We start from the raw sequence: 22877 nt of genomic DNA, 5'->3' as shown, positions 1-22877 counted from the left end.
AACACTGTTTTAGCATGAACGGAATTACCCCATAGACGCACACCATAACTCAAATGTGAGTGGAAAAGCCCAAAATAGGTCAATATGAGTGTATCCAAATTCACGCAGCCTCTCAGTTTTCTCAATAAATAGACTATTCGAGATAATTTTTTTGAAAGGTGCTCAATATGTGTGTCCCAGTTCAGCTTATAGTCCATATAAAGTCCAAGAAGTTTGACCGGTTTAATCAGGCCATTATTCAGCTTGTCTTTGAGGGAGAAAAACAATATCTCAGTTTTATCTTCATTCAATTTCAGTCCATTGGCCACATACCAAGTCCTGGCCGTAGACAGAGCATTGTCAAGTTTATTCTGTACTCTTTCTATCAATGGGTCTGTAGCAACAATAGTCGTGTCATCAGCATATAATACACTTAAATATGGAACATTATAGCTGAAGTCGTTTACAAAGACAAGAAACAGAAAAGACCCCAAAACTGAGCCCTGTGGTACCCCCGCAGCTACATTCATAATTTCGGAAGAGGAGTTACCGATCACAACCATTTGTTTTCTGTTTTGGAGATATGACTTCAGCAATTGTAGCTCAGTATTGCAAATCCCATAAAAAGCCAATTTATTTAGGAGAAAGTCATGAGAGATAGTGTCAAAAGCTCTACTCAAATCTACTAGACAGGTCCCGACTACATGCTTCTTTCCAAAACTTTCTAGTATTACATCAACTATCTTTTCCACTGCCATAACAGTAGAGTGCTTGTGTCTGAATCCATATTGATGTTGGTAGAGTAGACCATTTGATGTGAAGTATTCATAGAGCTGTTCAAAAAGACATGCTTCAATGATTTTGCTAAAAATAGGCACAATAGCTATGGGACGATAATTCTCTGGGCAGCTCTTATCACCTCTTTTGTAAATGGGTGTGATTTTTGATAGTTTAAGACATTCAGGAAAAGTACTGCTCCTCATGATAAAATTTATCAGATATGTCAGAGGTAGAACTACGGCTAGTAAGAGTTTTCTCACTGCATAATTGCTGAGACCATAGACATCTTCACTATGAGAATTACTAAGTCCTGTATCAATTGCAGTAACTGTTTGAACACTGACCTCTCTCCATTTGAAGGCCCTGTCAATTTTATGGTGCTCATTGAATGGAAAGTTTTCCAGCAAGTCAGCATGCGAAGTGCCAGAGTCTTAATCTAAATTAGCATCAGCGGCATCAACAAAGCACTGGTTTAGGATATCAGGGGAAATCGGGATATCTGCACTGACCTTTCTTTGGCCAGTCTCAGCCCTAATAACTCGCCAGGCTGCCTTACATCTGTTTGATGACTCAATGATTGCCTTGTCATTTGCACAAATTTTTGCTTGTCTGATTGCTAAGTTATATTTCGTTTTGAATTTGTTGAATCTGATTTTATCTTCTATATTTGAGGTAAGTTTCCATCTGTCATAGAGACACAACAACCACGTTTTCATGACAGCAAGTTCAGGAGTGAACCAGCAATTTTTCTTAGGCCTTGCTGATTCATTATTCCGATTCCGTACTTTCACTACAGGACAATTCATATTGAACGAGAACTCAATGACATCCAGGAAAAAATTGAAGGCCGTGTTTATGTCATTCAATAAATAAAGGGGTGACCAGTCATAATACATCAGATAGATGTTCAAATTATCAAGCCTATTGGGGGAGAGGAGGCGTTTTTTGAAAAAACTGGGTCCAGAGCTATCATAATTTTCTTCAGTTTTCTTGTATGAAATAACTGCCCAAACGGCTGCATGGTCTGAGATTATTCCTTCTTCAGTTAGAAAGGTGAAAACAAACTCCTTATCAACTTTCGTGAAAATATTGTCCAAACATGAGAGATTTCTTGTTGGTTTGGCATGTACAGGATATAGGTCAAAGGATCTCATCATATTTAAAAAATGCTGAGTTTCATTTGACATATTCAAATAATTCTTTAGTCTTCAACTTATGGCATTCAAAACTGTTCCAACATCCATTGAGTAAGTGCATGAAATGGCAGTTTACTCACGAAGACTCTGGCACTCAAACGAGTACCTTGGTTGTCGGGTTCGGTGACGACAACCAAGCTCCTTGCACGCTGGCGTCGACTAGTCTCCCCGTCAGTCAATCCCCAACTGGTTAGGAGGGAACGGGTTGTCGGGACCGTGGACGACAACCTAGCACCTCTCTCAGGAGCTCGATTGACGCCGTCAACCTATCCCCTCGAAAGTGATTTTAAAAGGAGCTCAGCTGTCGGAGTGCTTGGTTGGCGCTTCCCCTTTTCTCTATGATCTTACCCACTAGAGCGAATGGAACACTTACGACAAGTAGTGTCGTCTCTCCAAGTGGCGATGTCGGTGACTCCTTTCTTGGCGCACTCCTTCACGAACATCTCAATGGACTCACAGGCGCAGTTGGAGGCACCCTGTGAACTCTGTTTGCAGGCACAGAAATCCCAGCGGCAAGCGTCGTAAAACTCACGAACCATTACAATCTGCGGAAAAATAGAACAGGATAAATTGAAACAACGTATAGGATCTGCAAAGAAAAACCTGCAAAAATAGAACAGGAATTCATTGAAACAACATATAGAATCTTCGAAGAAAACCCTGTAAAAATAGAACAGGAATTCATTGAAAGAATGCATAGAATCTGCAAAGAAAAACAAATGAACCAATATAGATACTATTTCCTACAGTTACCTTGAAAAGTGACCATTCCTGCACTGATTACAGAACGCAAAGAATCAATTTTCCGCTCTAGTGTAACTTTGCGTATTATCTTGCAGCCATCCCAATCAGCTGTTGACATTTTTGGCGTGTATTTTGAATGCGAATTTGTTGTATCTATATTTTTTCTGATTTTCAAATAAATAAAAATGAGAACTCATTAAATTATACATTTTGAATAAACTTATCATTAATTATTCATTATTTCAAATAATATTTTTTTCATTCATAAATTGATTGGTTGTAACATTATTTAGAAATTGAGATTTACTCAAAATTATTCAAATTTTCAAATTAATTGGATTAATTTAATTTTTAATTTGAATAAATTATCGATTATTAATTTTCAATTAGATTATCAAGTTTAAAATAAATTAAAGTTGTTATTAATAACAAGATTATACAAACATTTGATGGATTTCAGCCATCATTTTACCCATAATCAACCACTTCTCATATTCAATGGTAACTGTAGGAAAATTTAATGTGAAATACGTGCGCAAAGTTCCTTTGCTGCACTCAAGAAACCATTCCGCCCTCGCCTACGGCTCGTGCGTAAACGTTTCTTTCGGTGCAGCAAACTATCACGTTGCGCACTAGTTGCACAAATAACTATTTTGGCTCTGAATATGCAATTGAAACTATGAGGCACATTATTTATTCATTAATGTATTAACAGAGCCACACATCATAAAATACAATATGATTGAGAGAGGACAACAGGCTGAGTTGAAAACTGTATCTCTCAAAACTTTTATAGATATAGAATAGATATAGATAGATATATAGATAATAGTTTACAAAACAATAAGTTCATGTACCTATTCACTTTTCTAAAATCATGATTCCAATATTCACTATTATTTTTAGGACTACTGATTATTAAAGCACACAATAAGAAACTATCAAGTGCTAGAGTTGAATCTAGTAGTGGTGCGATGGAATAAAGAGTAATTGATAGTTTTTATGTGTGTTTTGTGATTTCAACTACGGAACAATAGTTAGACCATTAGTATGGAATTCAAATGATGAGACACATTAATTGATTATTTCTTCATGGAATTCGGTGTTTTTGGGTGAGACAATATAGATTGAGATAGGCCGACAAAAACATTTGAGATTGATTGAAAATCAATACTGATGGGTGCTTATCAATCCAATTTCAATGGTATATCATTTGTTACTAAGATATTGTTTGGATGGAGAATAGAACTGTTCAAGTTTCTTGAAATCATCTGATTTAAGGTATAGAGACACATTACAAAAATTAAATTGAGGAAGGAATAATGATCACATTAGTAAATGAAAAAATTATTTTCAACTTACATTCCGACATTGCTTGAATTTTGGGTCAATCATGATTTTATTACAAAACTCATGAGCGGCTTGTTGAGTCTCAGCGTCTCCACATTCCAGTGCGTCCACTACTTTACTCTGGCATACTTCTGTAACACACAAAAATATTTTCTATCAAGATATACCTATAAAAAGCAATATTATCCACATCTCAATCAGAGAAGATTATCAATTATAATTATCAAAGATTACTTATGAATCATGATGGATAAAAAACTTTTTCAACTTATTTGAAGAAACGTTTATGAAAATTGTTTGATACACTTCTTAGGGCCGTTTGCACAGTGACAGTTTAAACCAAATCTCATTTTAAACTGGATTAAATCCGTACCAAGTCTCGTTCGTTATAATGTGTTACATTTTGAGTTTAAGCCACCAGCTGATTAAATTCAGTTAAAGCTTTGACTGTGCAAACGGCCCTTAGTGTATCAAAATTTGATCCTCAACCTTTCCAATAGATATCACACCCCCGCTCCCATACCACCCCTCTAAATAAATTCAAAATGGTTTTAGAGACATGACTGAGTAATAAAGCCTTCTAAACGATTGAGGAATTTAGAGATTCGGATATAAGTAAAACAAAATTCGCCTGAAACTAAGTAGGCTATCTAAATCTGTTAATAAATACAAATATATAAGGTATGGTATAGATAATCTTAATTTTGACAAGACAATAGTAAGTAGCAAGTAGAGGAAAGATTTAACAGGTAATTCAGGTTTCATTTCTCTTTCATTTTATAACAGCTTCTCATTCTCAAGTTCCATTTCAGCTATTCATATTGATTCATTCATGAAATCATCACAAATAGAAACGTTTGTACTATATTATCATTCATCCCCTCATCATCACCTGGGATTAAAATTCTTGTGGAGAGTTGCCTTTGTAAATGAACAAAATTTGAATCAATCTAGGCTGAAGAGAAAGAGTTTGCAATTGTATTTGCTACAATATTTACCTCCGAACGTTTGAACACTCCACTTCTCAGCGTATTCAACAACACTCTCATGGAATTCAGTCAAATCGTTGGTGGAATGACCATCCATCGTTCCACAGAGACCTCCTGTTGAATTCCACAATTCTTCTCCTACTTCCACATCAACAAGATCCTAGAAAATGTCAAAACAGTAATGGATTAGACCATAGCCTACTATATCTAAAGTAAGCCATGATTAGACTGGATTTCCTCAATCATTGAAAGGTCCAATTCCTAAGCGACGCTGTAATAACAGCTTTTACTGGGTATTTTTAGGGCGAGACCATATTAGGCGTTGCTTCAGACGCCAACCCAATCAGCCAATCGGAGAGCTTCCTGCTCTGCCCACTCTGGAAACGCCTAATATCATCTCGCTCAAAGTCTATATAAAATTATAACATATACAATACACAATAATAGACTACAACCGTTAATACGTATATAGTCGCTTAGAGTAGTCGCTTAAGAATTGGACCTTGGTTACAATATAAATGCTGACTTATACTCCAATTCACAATAAAAGTCTATATAGCTAAATATTCTATGAATTTTTCTAAGTAGGAGGAATGGTTAATCAGGATAAAAATGACTCAGTGAAATATTAAAAATTTTGTTATTGCATTGATGAATAAATAACTCAGCATACTCAAGTTGTCAATTGACTTCCAAGTCACTAAGTATTATTTATTTATTTATTCGTTGATATAATTACAAATCATATGAACATGATCGGGATAGAACAACAGGCATAGCCTAGCCCAAAACTACTCTGTTCCCAAATTTTGATAAATAATAAAATGTCCGAAAAAATAGGTTATGTTCTTACAAAGGAAATTTAAATTTCAAAGTTCTGTCCAAGAATATATATTACCTAGAAATTTTGAATTTAGAATATTACTAAAATTTAGAATATTATTTTGTATTTTATTATAATACTCAGTGTTATCATGTTACTCAGCCCTACAACCCTTCTACAAATCCAGGTGTCTTGGAGTGAGTCTCAAGTGTTTGGAGATAAGTCGTGATAACTCGTAGTTTTGAGGCCATATTTTTGAAAGCAGGAGGAGTTTATAAACATGGAATGTTCGATTCACCATTCTTTCAAAGCATTGGGAACAGTGAGTTCCAAAGCAAGATGTAACAACCGTTCTCTCCTTGTTTCTTCAATAACAACCATAAGATAATTGAATGAGTAGTCGATATTGATAGTTAATAGAAACCCAGTAGGGATAGTAGAGATAAAATCTAGCTTTATGCTATATTTCTGTATGGTTGTAGTTACTGCACAACGAGATGGCTCATGGTTATCATTGTTTCAAATGTCAGCCAGGGACCATCTCGTTATACGGTTCCTATTTGCAACAATGATATAAACCTGAGTTTACAAATATAACCTAATATCTTAAAAAGTGTTTTCATAAAATCATTTGGACTATTTTTTTATAAAAATTAGGGAGAGAAACAGTTTTTGGTTTATCTGTTGATTCTCTCCCAATCATTCATTTGATATTGATATTGTGGAATGTAATAAATAAATAAATATTGAAACACTAGTATCCACTTTTTTGCAAAATTGATAGAACATAGAGTAACTATTTAACCATATAGTTAATTATAGTTAAGTACTGTAATAGAACCGTAATAGTAAAACTGTGATAGAAATTGGCACTGAGAAATATAATCAATTATGTTTTATGTTTTAGAAATGATATCCGTAACTGTAATTCTTAAGAGTTTACGAATGTTTCTCTAAAAATACTTCAAATATCTATTTATTTATCAACAAAACCTATTCCTAATCCTCTCCTTGAGAGAGCCACAAATTATTGTAATACAATAATTATGATCGTGGGAGGACACAGGTTGAACTGTTTCTCTCCCAAATTTTTATGAAAACTTAAAAAAAATCCCAATACGTATTCGAATGAATTAGTTCATCCTGTTGTCTCCATTAATAAATAAATATTAATTCAAGGTCATACCTTTTGGTTCCACACCATCTTCACGTTAAGACTCTGTAGAGTTGTAATAACCATTTTGCCAGAAATGTCTACTCTCAGATCAGGCAATTGAGAAGGCACGGAGAAGTTTTGCAACGACATCCTTACCTCTGGCATACCGGCATCTGTTTAATATGGAAAATAAGTTAGAACTTAGTAGCCTAATGCTTATGAATCATCAGAGCTATCAAATCATTACAGAGCGTAATTTGAAATTAATAAGCGTAATGGAGGTTTTTATAAATTACTTGAACAATGAATAAGTCAAAAGTCTAATAACAAATTTCAAAATTGTTTATGCTACTATTCTACAACCATGTTATTGACATCAGGTGAACAGTACGGAATATATCTATATATATTGTCTTTTTTCCTTAGGGCTACTTTTAATATAAATAAAAATATAAATTTCAGTACCCTTTTAAATGTTTTATGTTTGATAGACAAACGAGAAGATGAAGTTTATATAGACAGAATATAAACCTTGCAGTGTATTTATTTTGATTAAAGAGAAAGTTCTAGCATTAAAGTCTCCACTGCTTCCACCATTCAATGGAAGTAAAGCTTTCCAATTGAATTGATTATTCGATTATATTGTCTTGCTAAATTATTAAACTCATATTTCTGTAATCTATCTGTGAACTCTTGACAACTTAACTCGGATATTAGAAGTTTTTTGTCTACTAAATTATGGAATGGACACTCCTGCCAAGCATTTAGGCACTTAAACGAAACAAAACTCATCAATTAAAAATAAAATGGTAGCTACTATTGAATGAAAAAGACTAAGAAATTGTCAAAAAACACAGATTTATTGATAATTAGAAAGACCGGTTTCGGTTATTACACCATTGTCAATCTCTGAGAAACTAAAACTAAATACAAGAGCAGCAAAATTTATACTAATAGGCGAGTACTGCTATTGGTCAATGGCATGAACGCCTGCCATTGGACCAGCTAGACAGTCTCCTCCCACTCAACAGTTTGACAAAATGGCGGCTTAAGCAACAGAATCACCATTCTGTCACCATTTTGTCACACTGTTGAGTGGGAGGAGACTGTCTAGCTGGTCCAATGGCAGGCGTTCATGCCCTTGACCAATAGCAGTACTCGCCTACTAGTATAAATTCTGCTGCTCTTGTATTTACTTTTAGTTTCTCAGAGATTGACCTTGGTGTAATAACCGAAACCGGTCTTTCTAAGTATCAATAAATCTGTGTTTTTTGACAATTTCTTAGTCTTTTTCATTCAATATGAATAATTACCCAATATCAACTTCTCAACTATACAAAAAGGTAGCTACAATGACGATAAAAGAGATTCATGTAAGAAAAAATTGAATGTGGAAAGAAGAAAAAGTTTATCAAGAAGAATCAAATTGACGACTTGTAGAAATGAAGTGCATCTGACATAAAACTGATAGATCAACAAACAAGAAGAAGTAGAAGAAGAAGAGGAATAGGAAGAAGAAAAGGAAGAGGAAGAAGAAGAAGAAGAAGAAGAAGAAGAAGAAGAAGAAGAAGAAGAAGAAGATGATGATGATGATGATGATGATGATGATGATGATGATGATGATGATGATGATGATGAAGAAGAAGAAACAAAAACTCACCATTCAGAAGCAATCTGTACAATATGTCATTTATGTAGATATTGAAGCTTCGAGTGCAGCCAGAACCCAAGCAGTCAGTCTCCGTATTCTGAGTCTGGACATTAAACTTATTGTCCTTCAAGTCGCTGACCAATGTGTAGAGGCATCCACTTTTGAAACTGAAAAATAAACAACAGAGTTGATTAATAGATGATGTGGATTGAAATTGATTTATTTTTCCACTTCTTTCACAAAATACAATATATTATACAATATTAAATGTGACAATATAAATAACTATAGTTATTTGTTTGCATTTCATGTGGGTAACCTTTTATATTTCAACCTTTTCAACAGACACTCAAGAACAATCAATCAATATTATAATTTGTTTGAGAATTAACTGTGTCAGAATTGAATACAATAAGAAAGTCTTCAATGTTCGATTCCATTACGAACTGCTTGTTAAATAATCACTTTGAACAATTAATTACGACATAGCAGTCAGGTATTTTTATAAATAAAAGCTATTAGCTTCTACTTACTCACTCAGTGTTGATGAAGGGCCTAGTGTCCGAAAGCACTACACTAATGTAAGTAGAAGCTAATAGCTTTTATTTATAAAAATACCTGACTGCTATGTCGTAATTAATTGTTCAAAATAAGAAAGTCTTTTAATTATTAAGAAAATCAGCTTCACTTACCTCACAATACTTCCATCGAATGTTTTGTAATGAGAGCCGCCCCAAATGGAGCAGCTACCGGGTGAAGGCGGTTTCTTCTCAAGAACAAACAGCTTGTTCAGGTCCAAGTAACCGACATTTGTCTCTGTTTTCTTAGTTATGTTGATTGTCTCCAGCGTGTGACTTGAGAGGTGATAATTGGAGTTGGGATCCATACCAGCACCTGCAGGAAAAACATTTAATTATCTTGGAACATTATTTTTTCAAACTTGAAATAGTTATTTGTGCAACTAGTGCGCAAAGTAACAGTTTGCTGCACCGAAAGAAACGTTTAAGCCCGAGCCGTAGGCGAGGGCGGAATGGTTTCTTGAGTGCAGCAGAGGAACTTTGCGCACGTATTTCACATTAAGTTTTTCCTACAGTTACCATTGAATATGAAAAGTGGGTAATTATGGGTAAAATTGGCTGAAATCCATCAAATAACTTAGTAGTGTTTGAATGGCGAGGCGGCTGTGTGGTGTGTGCTGTGGTGGCACTGTGCTGTTGCTGTCCTTGGTTATAATATATAATAGTAATAATTAGCGCGTTGTGCTTGGTTGCACCTCTGCTCACTATAGCAGCCACAGCAGTCACTGTTACCAACTTCATTTTGATTTTGCTGCACTGTTGCTCCATATAACCTACTAAGTATTTTGCGTTGCCATGTTGCAAATCTGGAGTGCAGAAAAATTTTTCCCGCACTAGAGCGGAAAAGTGATTCTTTGCGTTCTGTAATCAGTGCAGCAATGGCCACTTTTCAACGTAACTGTAGGAAAAATAAATAACCATCTGAAATAACCATAAGGATGCATATCCATACAGTAGACTCCGTTACATGCACTGATATATGCCAAGCGATAGAAAAAGTAGAATCTATAAAATACTTGGGGATATTAGTTGATAACCACTTGAAATGGAATTTTCACTTAAACTACCTAGTATCAAAATTGAAATACCTGCCATTTGTATTTTATAAGATAAATTCAATAAATGACATAAACATCATAAGAACAATCTATCATGCTTATGCTAATTCTCTATTCCAGTATGGTATAGAAATTTGGGGAGGCACTTTTGACTCGCACTTCAATAGGATATTTGTTTTGCAAAAGCATAGAAAGACCTAGATTGTATCCCAGCAGGAATTTGTTTGTTGAGTTTGGAGTACCAACAATACGGCAAGTGTTTGTCAAGAGCATAATTTTCCATATCAATAAAAATAGAGAAAGCCTTATGTTTAATGCGAACCCACACAATTTACGCCCAACAGTGAACAACTTATATAATAGATCATTTTTTAGATTGACAGTCAATAAACATCAGCTTCAGTATTTCATGGAATTCTTTGCAAATAAAATCCCAATTCATTTTATTACCAGTCCAACAAAAAAAACTGAAAAATGAAATTGATATATTGTTTAGTATGGGTCCCGCTAAAAACGCTGCAAGTGACAAAATTCTACAGTGTGATACTTCAGTAAAAAGTAAATTCGTATGGCTTTTGTTGTCAATGGGCCTTACGACTGTCATACTTCAGCTGGGACCGACAATTTAACGTGCCCATCCGATAGCACGGGATACTTCAGTGTAAAGGCGTTGATGGAATGGCTCAAGGTCTATAAATATCATTGACCTTGGAATGGCTCCCTGCCAAGTGGTGGCATCTGTGGTTGATGGTACGAACTATTTTATTATAGTGCGAACTATCAAACACAGATGTTACTTCTATTTATGTATGATTTTTGTATGTTATTTCTGTATGATTTGTCAATCTTGTTTAAAATAACTAATTACATTTTATTCATCAAGAGAATACAAGGATGACAACACCAATGTTAATCAAATGCTCCCATTATAACGTGGACCTCACTATATGTACCATGTTTTGTCCAGATTATAAGATGAGTAAATAAAGATAATTGTCACCCTTCGTCTATATGAATGTGAATCGTCATCTTCATTGTATTGTCGAGTATATCTGAAGAACAAACCAATATTTTCTTCAATTACTGACGCATATTCAATGTAAAAATATAAGAAATAAGATGAATATGTTAATTTTTTTTTCAACTAACTGCTGGAATTCACTAACACTAATTTCCAGACGAATCCCTTTGATATATTTTATTTATTACCGTATGAGTACTGAATGAAGAGAATTAATGAATAATAAATCATAATGAATAATCAATCATTAACCTATCAATACAATATTAACAATAATTTATAATAATAGATACCGGTATCATAATCTGAAAGAGTAAAAGTGAGATCAAATAAAACAGATAGCATAAGAAGACATCCCACAGTATAGGGCGTTTATGTTGCAAATTTCACTGTTAACTCAAGTCGATAGTCCTAGTAGTTGTTTTTCGTGAAGCTATGTGACGCTGTTAGTCTCTCATACTACCTTTGGTAGAGAGTTAGTGGGGAGGATATTTTTAATATTCTTCCCAAAGAATAGACATTGATATGTCCAAAGCTCCACCAATTTATGTAGATGCATTACAATATTATCTTGTATAGTTATTCCAAATTGATTTTTTTCATATCATTGTACAGTTCAATAATTATTTTCTTAGTCTATGTTATGTAAATTCATCTAAAACTTTGCTGTATTGTGAGCTATTGTAGAAGTGTAAAAGCCAGTATATTGAAATCTACATAAAGTACTCAATTAATCAATCAATACTGTGCCGTTCTTACACTCTCACGCCAAAAACATTAATGATAGACAGTAGTCGACAGTAATCGGTTTCAATTAACAAAAATCGACTTGAAAGTTAGAACATAAACGACCTGTATACCATGAGATATATTCTTAAGCCATCTTCTCTCTAAGGTAGAACTGAGCTTAAAAGGAGAAATATTTCAATAAACTTAAAAATAGTATATTTAAGTTTTTTTTATTATTATTCCTTTTTTTTATTTCTGATATCACACTTGTGATTGATTTGAAATCTAGGTTATATGCTTCTCTTAATATAATATCTTTATTGTTTCTGTTCAAATGGCAAATAAATTGATTTGATTTGAAGCTTTGATCTTCTATTTCTTTGTCAAATTTAAATTGTAATTTTGATAATTAATGAATCATACTTACCAAAAACACATTGCGGAACAAGGGATGGCATGAATGTCCCGGTGGCATAGTCGCAGGTGTAAACCTGACCAATGGCGACATTGCTTGAGAAGGACATTCCGAGGGGGCAAGTGAGAGAGCACGAGAAGTAGTCACCATTTCCCGAGCAGTTGTAGTTTCCGTTGAAGTTCAGTTTACGGGCATCGCACACATCAACCGCTGCAAACAATACATTTTAAGTAGAATTTTAATGATAAAAAACAGGTGAAATAAGTTGTAGTTTCCGTTGAAGTTCAGTTTACGGGCATCGTACACATCAACCGCTGCAAACAATACATTTCAAGTAAAATTAATTATGAAAAAATCAGCTAAAATAAGTTGTGGTTTCCGTTGAAGTTCAGTTTCCGGGCATCGCACACACTCAAGTCTACTATTCAAAGATCTGATTTAGCTGGTGACAGGACAATAGCGCTGAAGACACACTAGGTCTGCTATCTCTTCATAGTGAATGATTTGATAGAATAAACAGTTTGCAATTAAATGATCACATTTTCTCGAATTTCGAGCTTATTTTCATTGAGATTTTCATGCTCAATCTTATCCACTAGAATTTTTTTGTTCAAGTTGTATCTGAAGCCTGATACTTCAGGTAATATTGATGGTAAAAAACAGCTAAAATAAATTGTAGTTATACAAGTTATACGTACGAATACGATGATCATAGAATAGAATGACTTTTTTATCTAAAGAGGTGGCAATTATACGGATTATTCATGTTAGCCTATTATTATGAATTCACAGAATTTCTGTATGGCAGTAGCATTGAATTCATTTTTGTGCCGTATCTTGAATCTCTTCTAAAATTGTTCAAATGCTGTACCATATCAAATAGAATCATTTTTCTTCTCTAATTACATTTGGATCTCTAGAGTCAGGGTGATTTTATAATTATAGCAGATGATTGATGCCCACATGAGTCTTTTAGCTTGTGCATGGTTGATGGAAAGTGGGAGGGTGATTTGATGAAATAATCAAACGTCCATACAACGTTCATATGAAGTGATATAAGTGTTATATTCGAATATAGTTTGGTGTTTTAATTTCTCTAAATTCAAAATGTTTAGCTCATATATATTGTGGACGAAAATTGAACTTGAACGTTTCACAGTAGAAACATAACCTATTTTTTGGACATTTTATTAATTTATCAAAATTTGGGAATGGAATAGATTTGGGCCAAGCCTGTTGTTCTTTCTAATCATATTTATATGATTTGTGATTCTGTCCACGAATACATACGGCGGGATTAGGACCCGCGACCAGGTAGCGCTTGCAGACTGAATAAGGGCGGAACGCCTTAGTCGTCCTGGCCGGCTAAAGCCAGTTAAACACACATCGGTATTTCGAAGTAATATTTTTTCCTTCCTTATAAATTCTATTAGATTTAATATAACTTGACAAACATTTGATGTGATTTGTTTGCCAAGCTCCATTTAATCTGGTAGAATTTATAAGGACGGTAAAAACCCGTAAAAATCGATGAGTGTGTGTAACTGGCTTAATTGAGTTGATATAGTTGAATATCTCTTGGAAAGTTACAGTATATTACAATTGCTATTACTTACAATATTGGCATTGAGATCCTCTGTACTGTTGCGGGCATTGACAAAGGTTATTAGTCATACAAGATCCTCCATTCAAACAAGGTGGACTGCAAACAGCTGCAAAAATATTTGAAAGTTACTATAACTTATCGTTTTTGTACTATTTTTGACGACACTACAAACGTTATTAAAAACTAGTACTCACACGTGGAGCGCTTTCGCTTTAAGGCTGTGCAAAGGCTAAAAAAAAACTTTCTACTCGTGATATTTTTCAAAGTTTTTCGATTTTTATATCATCAAACTATCAAAATGAAAAAGTTTTCTCAGGAAATTTTTTTTCTGATCATTACTTTTTGAGATATGAGCGCCTAAAGATTAAATTTTTGGGACAGAACATTTCAAATTCGGTAAAATATAAATCCATGAGATTTAGGAGATAGATTCTTCATGGTATTGTTGATCTAGTAAAACAAAAATTTTCTGAAAATATCAATTTTTAAGATAGTTATTCAATTTACTAAAAATAATTTTCAGTTGAGTTATTTCTGGTAAATCGAATGACTTTTTCAAAAATTGATATTTTCAGAAAATTTTTGTTTTACTAGATCAACAATACCATGAAGAATCCATCCTCTAAATCTCATGGATTTATCTCTTACCGAATTTGAAATGTTCTGTCCCAAAAATTCAAACTTCAGGCCCTCATCTCAAAAAGAAATGATCGGAAAAAAATGTTTTACTGAGAAAACTTTTTCATTTTGATAGCTTGATGATATACAAATCGAAAAACTTGGAAAAATATAACGAGTAGAAAGCTTATGTTTATCCTTTGCACAGCCTTAATAAACTTGCTCAAAAGCTTGTTGAATTTCAATCGTGATTAAATGCCACGAGAACCAATCAGAAAAGGTTTTTTTTAAAGAAGGCTGCTCTGATTGGTTCTCGTGGCATTCAATCATGTTTGAAATTTAACAGGCTTTTGTGCAAGCGAGTCAAAGTGTTTTTTAAATATTCTAGTAGGTAGTAACATCAGCCTGAAGCTAAATATGACACTATTTACTATTTATGACACTAACACAATACTTTTTATTTATGACACTATACTTATAGTATTTACACAATACTTTTCACTATTTATGACACTAACACAATACTTTTTATTACTTAGATACAAAATTTCTAGACTACAACAATTATAAAGTGTTCCGTCATGGAAGACAACATCAATTTGAAAACTTATGCTTACGTTTGCAATCAGGAACAGTTTTCCAGTCTGGTCTGCCAGGAATCCACACACCTTCCTTGCAAAAAACATTGGCTATAGCTGATCCATCCGAGAACTGATGGTTAGGCAAGCATTGGATAGTACAGCTTCTGAAATTGTAATAAATGAAAATAATTAAACAGTGATAACTTTTTATTCTTCTGCGAAAAGCTCCTATACTGCGGTAATTTAGATAGATACATTGCAGGATTGATTATATCAGAAACCAATTTATTGTGTTCAGTAGTGTTTCAAGTTACACAAAAATCATTGAATCAAATCTATACTATACCGTATATAAGGGAAGGAATTGGTTTATACATGTAGGTACGGGATAGGAAATATATACATGTAGGTACGGGATAGGAAATACATACATGTAGGTACGGGATAGGAAATACATACATGTAGGTACGGGATAGGAAATACATACATGTAGGTACGGGATAGGAAATACATACATGTAGGTACGGGATAGGAAATACATGTTTGATGAATTACCAGGACTGAACTACAGAGCTGATTAACTTGGAATTCTGCATTAAGATTCTTGATTAAACGATGATGGATGTAACTTAGGCCTATTCTCTTTTAACCAATTGATTAATTATAATTCAAATTCAAATTCAATTTATTTCCAGAAAGTACATTTTACAATATATTCCCTGAAAATTACTTCCTCTAATATGGAACAAGTCCGTGTTTAGAGGAGAAGTCAATACAACAATAGACACAATACAAGAAAGAAAAAGTTAACTTTCTACTGATGTAGTTTACAAGCATAAGCTATTCAATCATATATACATATAATCATATTCGAATTGTATTGTATAATTTAAATTATAGTAAGTTTTATAATGTAATTTTGTTTTTGGCAAATAAATTATTATTATTATTATTATTATATTATTATTATTATTATTAGTATTATTATTATTATTTATTATTATTATTATTATTATTATTATATTATTATTATATTATTATTATTATTATACATTCAACAATACTAACACATAAACCAATTGAAAGAAATATAATCTCAAATTCTTAGCCAATAATGATAGAAATAGATTCAATAAACAAAAACTGATTGCTTCCTTTCTTTTGTCATTGTTCTGGAAACATTACCGATGTACTCAATGCACTCTACTATTTTGAAAACACTAATTTCTAAATATATAATTATTAACATGAATAGAACAATAATAATCATTTCTCATAATATATAAGTCTATGGTACTTATTCAGGATCAATACTAAACTGCATTCAAAAGCAATTTTAATAATAACAAAATTTATTCAATTTGTGAAACAAATTTACGTGAGATGAAACCCCAATTAAATAGTTTTTCTTTTGTGAATTATTACAGTTGTTAATAATTCAATATCATGATGGAACTATAAAACTAAATTTAATCTATTTGTGCTTTTAACAAACCCTTGCGGAATACGGATTAATTACACCTGCTCAAAGTCACACAAGAAACATGTAGGCTACAATCAATGTGAAAATAAAACTAAACAATATTGTCTTTTTTCTTTAAGGCTACTCTAGAATATAAATAAATAGGAATCTAAGTACACTTTTGTACCCGAAACATGTTATGATTTATTTATTAATTATTTATTTATTTATTTATTATTTATTTATTATTTATTTATTTATTTATTTATTTATTTATTTATTTATTATTTATTTATTATTTATTTATTATTTATTTATTTATTTATTTATTTATTATTTATTATTTATTTATTTATTTATTTATTTATTTATTATTATTATTATTATTATTAGTATTATTATTATTATTATTATATTATTATTATTATTATTATTATTATTATTATTATATTATTATTATATTATTATTATTATACATTCAACAATACTAACACATAAACCAATTGAAAGAAATATAATCTCAAATTCTTAGCCAATAATGATAGAAATAGATTCAATAAACAAAAACTGATTGCTTCCTTTCTTTTGTCATTGTTCTGGAAACATTACCGATGTACTCAATGCACTCTACTATTTTGAAAACACTAATTTCTAAATATATAATTATTAACATGAATAGAACAATAATAATCATTTCTCATAATATATGAGTCTATGGTACTTATTCAGGATCAATACTAAACTGCATTCAAAAGCAATTTTAATAATTACAAAAATTTATTCAATTTGTGAAACAAATTTACGTGAGATGAAACCCCAATTAAATAGTTTTTCTTTTGTGAATTATTACAGTTTTTAATAATTCAATATCATGATGGAACTATAAAACTAAATTTAATCTATTTGTGCTTTTAACAAACCCTTGCGGAATACGGATTAATTACACCTGCTCAAAGTCACACAAGAAACATGTAGGCTACAATCAATGTGAAAATAAAACTAAACAATATTGTCTTTTTTCTTTAAGGCTACTCTAGAATATAAATAAATAGGAATCTAAGTACACTTTTGTACCCGAAACATGTTATGATTTATTTATTAATTATTTATTTATTTATTATTTATTATTTATTTATTTATTTATTTATTTATTTATTTATTTATTTATTTATTTATTTATTTATTATTTATTTATTTATTTATTTATTTATTTATTTATTTATTTATTTATTTATTTATTATTTATTATTTATTTATTTATTTATTTATTTATTTATTTATTTATTATTATTTATTATTTATTTATTTTTTATTTATTTATTTATTTATTTATTTATTTATTTATTTATTTATTTATTATTTATTTATTTATTTATTTATTTATTTATTATTTATTTATTTATTTATTTATTTATTTATTTATTTATTTATTTATTTATTTATTTATTATTTATTTATTTATTTATTTATTTATTACTCATCATTACATAACATCATGTCCGGGAATATTCCCGTTTGATACGTAAATTGTCAGATATAATAATATATAGGTGCATAAAAATATACAATAACATATATGATAGAATCAAAAAATAAAATCAATAACATTTCAAGTCACAGTTATAGAACTATTCATAATAATAGAATAAATTTCACCTCAAAATCTATCAACAATAAACTCTGCCACTGAGTAGGAGACTCTCTCAGTTAACATTGACTTGATAGTTTTTTTGAACAGCGGCAATGAATCAATTTTACGGATGGCCTCGGGTAACTTATTATACAATTTTATTCCTGAATAAGAAGGGTTTCTTTCGTAAGAGGCATGTCTGTGAATAGGGTATAATATCAAGCTCTGATTACGCGTAGAATAATAGTTATGACTGTCTGTGCAAAAATTAAATTTATGGATATTATTCTTTCTGAATATTAACAAATGAAATACGTAGATGGCAGGCAGAGTGAGGATCTTCGATTCCCGAAAAATAGATTTGCATGTATCTCTAGCTCTTAAACCAAAAACCACCCTAATGATCTTTTTTTGAATTAAAAATATTTTATAGCTGTCAGTCGAGTTTCCCCAGAAAATATTTCCATAGCATAGGTGGGAATAGACATAGGCATAGTATACGGTGATGAGTGTATTTCTATCAACTGAATGAGATAGCTTGAGAATAACATAATATGCACGGTTCAACTTCGTTGTGAGATTTTTTATATGTTCTTTCCAATTTAGTTCCTCATCTATTGTAACTCCTAGGAATTTTAAAGATTTATCTGTTTTTAGTCCATTATCATAAAGAGGGAGAAAAAGGCTAGAATATGACAAAACAATTTTAAAAAAGGTAGCTATTTTTATTTATATCTAAATAATATTTATGATTTATAAAATTACCGTAGTAATACTTACTCTGAATTGCATATCTTTTTTGAATTGTTTGGTGTGGGAGGGGAGTCTGTACAAGCTTTCTTCTCATATTGGCAGTATGGACCGAAGAAAGTTTGCAAGCACTGACAGGTATTTGGTGAAGTACATATCCCACCATTCTGGCATGGTGGTAGGCAAGAAGCTGTGAAAAAAGATATTTTCATCATTAAAGTTTCATCAAATAATAATACTAGAATGTCTAAATATCTTCTATCTATATATATATATATATATATATATATATATATATATATATATATATATATATATATATATATAAAAGCGAAATGGCACTCACTCACTGACTGACTGACTGACTGACTAACTCACTCACTCGAAGAACTAAAAATCTACCGGACCAAAAACGTTCAAATTTGGTAGGTATGTTCAGTTGGCCCTTTAGAGGCGCACTACAAAATCTTTTGGCAATATTTTAACTCTAAGGGTGGTTTTTAAGGGTTTAAAGTTCGTCTTTTAGCATGTATATTCTTCTAATTCTCTTAATTATAATGGAAAAATGTCCATACCATATGTTAATATAGAACTATAATCTAGAGAGAGTACCTGTTCGAAACAGTTGTTAACTGGTAACTAAATTAATAATTTTGTCAGGTTGGCATTAAGTTGAGTTGACTTTGTTAGGTTGGCACCAATTTGAAGATTGAAATGCATTTATCGCGAAAAAATTGATTGGGCACTGCTACTTCCAAAGACCTTAAAGATGCATAGACTCACATGCAGCGCTAGTGTCTCACTTGAAATTGAAATCGGCCATTGAGGGGGCAACCCATAAGATTATTACATACCAATACCTTTGTAATCTATAGTATTTCAAATATATGTATATATAATATCTCGTGCTAAAATACCCCAATGGTGGCCTTCAATTTCAAGTAATAGCTATCATTGTGAAGGCATAGGCATTGTGGGTCTATATCTCTTTAAGGTCTTTGGCTACTTCAATCAGAGCTATTCCTGGGAATATTATATTACTAGCCGTCAGGCTCGCTTCGCTCGCCATATCCGTTTAGCCAGACGTTTAGTCTGGACCCCCGACTGGATCGTCCTAACATATGACAAAAATGCTCAAATGAAAAATACAGGCGAGCGAAGCGAGGACGATCGAGTCGGGGGTCCAGGGGGCGGAGCCCCCTGGCTAGACGGATATGGCGAGCGAAGCGAGCCTGACGGCTAGTAAACCTATAAAACTACGTTATAATTTCCTGGATTCTTCTTTCACCTACAATAGTTTCCCTACATTTGAAAAGTGAATTGCCCAATAACAGCTATCTACACATTACAAATCTATTACAAGTCATGAACACATAAACATAACAGTACTCGAATATAAAGTGTGTTCCACGGAAGGTGTACCTAACAGCTGAAGACTTATATGGGCTACTTTTGTTCAAATTAATAAAAACTTGTAGTACCCTTTATTAAAAACTTTAAAATTAAAGCTTAAATAACTTTTTCAAAGTTTGTAATAAAGATTACTACAAGTTTTTATATTGTTTTTATTAATTATTTCTGAAATTTGCAACAAATAATGTTCAATAAAATTTTCTTATATCGACCTTGGTTTTCGAAATATATCGATTTTTCGATATTTTTGAAAAACGTCAATAACTAGAAAACTATAAGTCAAAATCTAATTCTAAGGATATGATTAGAAAGAGGGAGAAATTTCCATTAAGATTCATGTAATTAATATTAAGAAAATTTCTTTGAAATTGAATTCCCATCTGATCCTGCCTTCTTTAAAAAAAACATGTTGACCGAATAATGGTATAAAAATCAATGTTTATTCATTCTTACAATAAATACATCATCAATGACTGGAAGAGAAAAAAAGTAACCTTGTGCTATTCCTCGCCCAAATTTAGATAAGGTTACACATAATCCGAAATAGGTTGAGTACGGTATTTATGTTGACACATTCAACGCTTTCAATCTCATGCCAAAATTAATTGAAATTTATAATCTGACGCATTCTGGAAAAACTTATTATACAATATAAATAATGAGTTTACATTTTATTAAGGTGACACTTACGATGACATTGAGGAATTTCATCATCTGTAGATCCTCTAACTCGCCATTTTCCCTCTTGGCAAGCGAAGAATAGCTGAGTCTCTCCATTTGGAAACTGATAATCCCTGAGGCAAGTGGCTTGGCACCCACTGGAAATACGTAAAAAATTTATTATAATCTAATGCAAGGATACAAATACCTATTTTTGTTGATTTTTTTTCTCAAAAAAAGTTGAAAATGGATTGATAATGATTATTTGGTAACATATTAATTTCATTTTCCAATTCCTCTGATTCAATTTCAATGCAAATTGAATTTATTGTGTATTTTACATAGATATTTAATGTTGAACTCATTCATAAAAGTGTCGTGCTCCTCATAATAAATATTATTCTATTTTCCTTTGTTTTTAGATTTTTCCTCTAATTCAATAGTATTAGTAACATAATTTTTCTTCTTCATTTAAATCTGTTACTATAAGTTTCATATATTCAAGGTTTTCTTTTATTTTGTTTTCAACTTTTTTCCTCAAACTCGATAGTATTAAGGTGCGTACAGATATACGCGCCACGAACATGAGAAATTCACTTTTAATCAGCTGACTATATCATCTGTATTTTCACAGAAACGGTAAGATACAGATATAAAAAGCTTGGCATCAGCTGATTAAAAGTGAATTGCTCATGTTCGCGGCGCGTAAATCTGTACGCACCTTAAGCTATACTCTCTATTTTGTTCATGTACTTTTTTATAAGACTCATGTTGAAAAAATTTAGATGATGATTAAGATGGTGATAGATGGTGATTATATTCAAGATTGTAAAGATTGTAGCTGATAAGTAAGATTGTAGACTCTTACCTGTAAGATGAGCATCTTAGAATCGAGTTCATTGGAGCAGTAAGACGAGTTTCACATGATCCTGAAAAAAAAACAATAATTTTAATGATCGAGTAACTAGATAAAAAAATTATTCAGTTCTGCGAATATTAAGTTTGACATAACTAAGGATATGTTTCTTATTTGGGATGTGTAGAAACTAAACTGCCAGTCCAATAAAATTGAATTTTTAAGTTCTACATCATCATTATAAATTTATTTATTTATCATTTACAATCAACTTAAGGACATGAAAACAGACTACAGTCTAAAACTTTTTCATCCCAATTTCATAAAATAAATTGTCCAAATAAAGGTTATGTGCGACTTTCCAATTCTTCACTAATTTCCACATTGAAAAAAAACACAAACACTTAAAACAATTAATAATTTTGAATTTGGAAAGATTAAGATCCGAAATGATAACAAAATTTCTTCTACTTAATACTCAAAACTGTAAAATAAATATTAATTTGAAATTTATATTCAATTTTAGTACGGTATACATTTTTTATTCAAATTAGGATCAATTAATATTTAAAATACGAGTACTGTACGTATTCCCGAAAATTGGGGAATATTGATTGTAAGGGGAAGTAGAGCAAAACAGAGTTCTCTCCACCAACAGAGAGCAGATAGATTTATAAATATTTATAATCCAATAAATTCAATGAACTTACCGCTAACAAAAGCACCGCCTTTCTTTGACGTCTTGGAATAATAGTTGTAATTTCTCCCACCTTGCTTTGAACTACAACACAAAAATAGATTTGCATGTTATTATAATTATTGATTTATAAAT

The 22877-nt window shown here is 31.7% G+C and overlaps 1 protein-coding gene across 1 annotated transcript in view; it reads right to left on the bottom strand.

The window, feature by feature from the left end:
* Nucleotides 1-22877, bottom strand: part of LOC111047765 (hemocytin) — a 79721-nt gene that overhangs the window by 48670 nt on the left and 8174 nt on the right. The window contains 14 exon segments of the mRNA XM_039427115.1: nt 1269-1443; nt 2304-2500; nt 4062-4180; nt 5048-5198; nt 7048-7190; nt 8678-8835; nt 9361-9562; nt 12482-12679; nt 14086-14181; nt 15311-15438; nt 19147-19306; nt 21220-21347; nt 22058-22118; nt 22756-22826. Coding sequence (XP_039283049.1) covers nt 1269-1443; nt 2304-2500; nt 4062-4180; nt 5048-5198; nt 7048-7190; nt 8678-8835; nt 9361-9562; nt 12482-12679; nt 14086-14181; nt 15311-15438; nt 19147-19306; nt 21220-21347; nt 22058-22118; nt 22756-22826 — 1987 coding nt within the window.

The sequence above is a fragment of the Nilaparvata lugens genome, chromosome 4 (genome assembly GCF_014356525.2).
Source record: "Nilaparvata lugens isolate BPH chromosome 4, ASM1435652v1, whole genome shotgun sequence".
Classification (NCBI taxonomy): Eukaryota; Metazoa; Arthropoda; class Insecta; order Hemiptera; family Delphacidae; genus Nilaparvata; species Nilaparvata lugens.
This window is presented reverse-complemented; position numbering and strand designations above follow the sequence as displayed.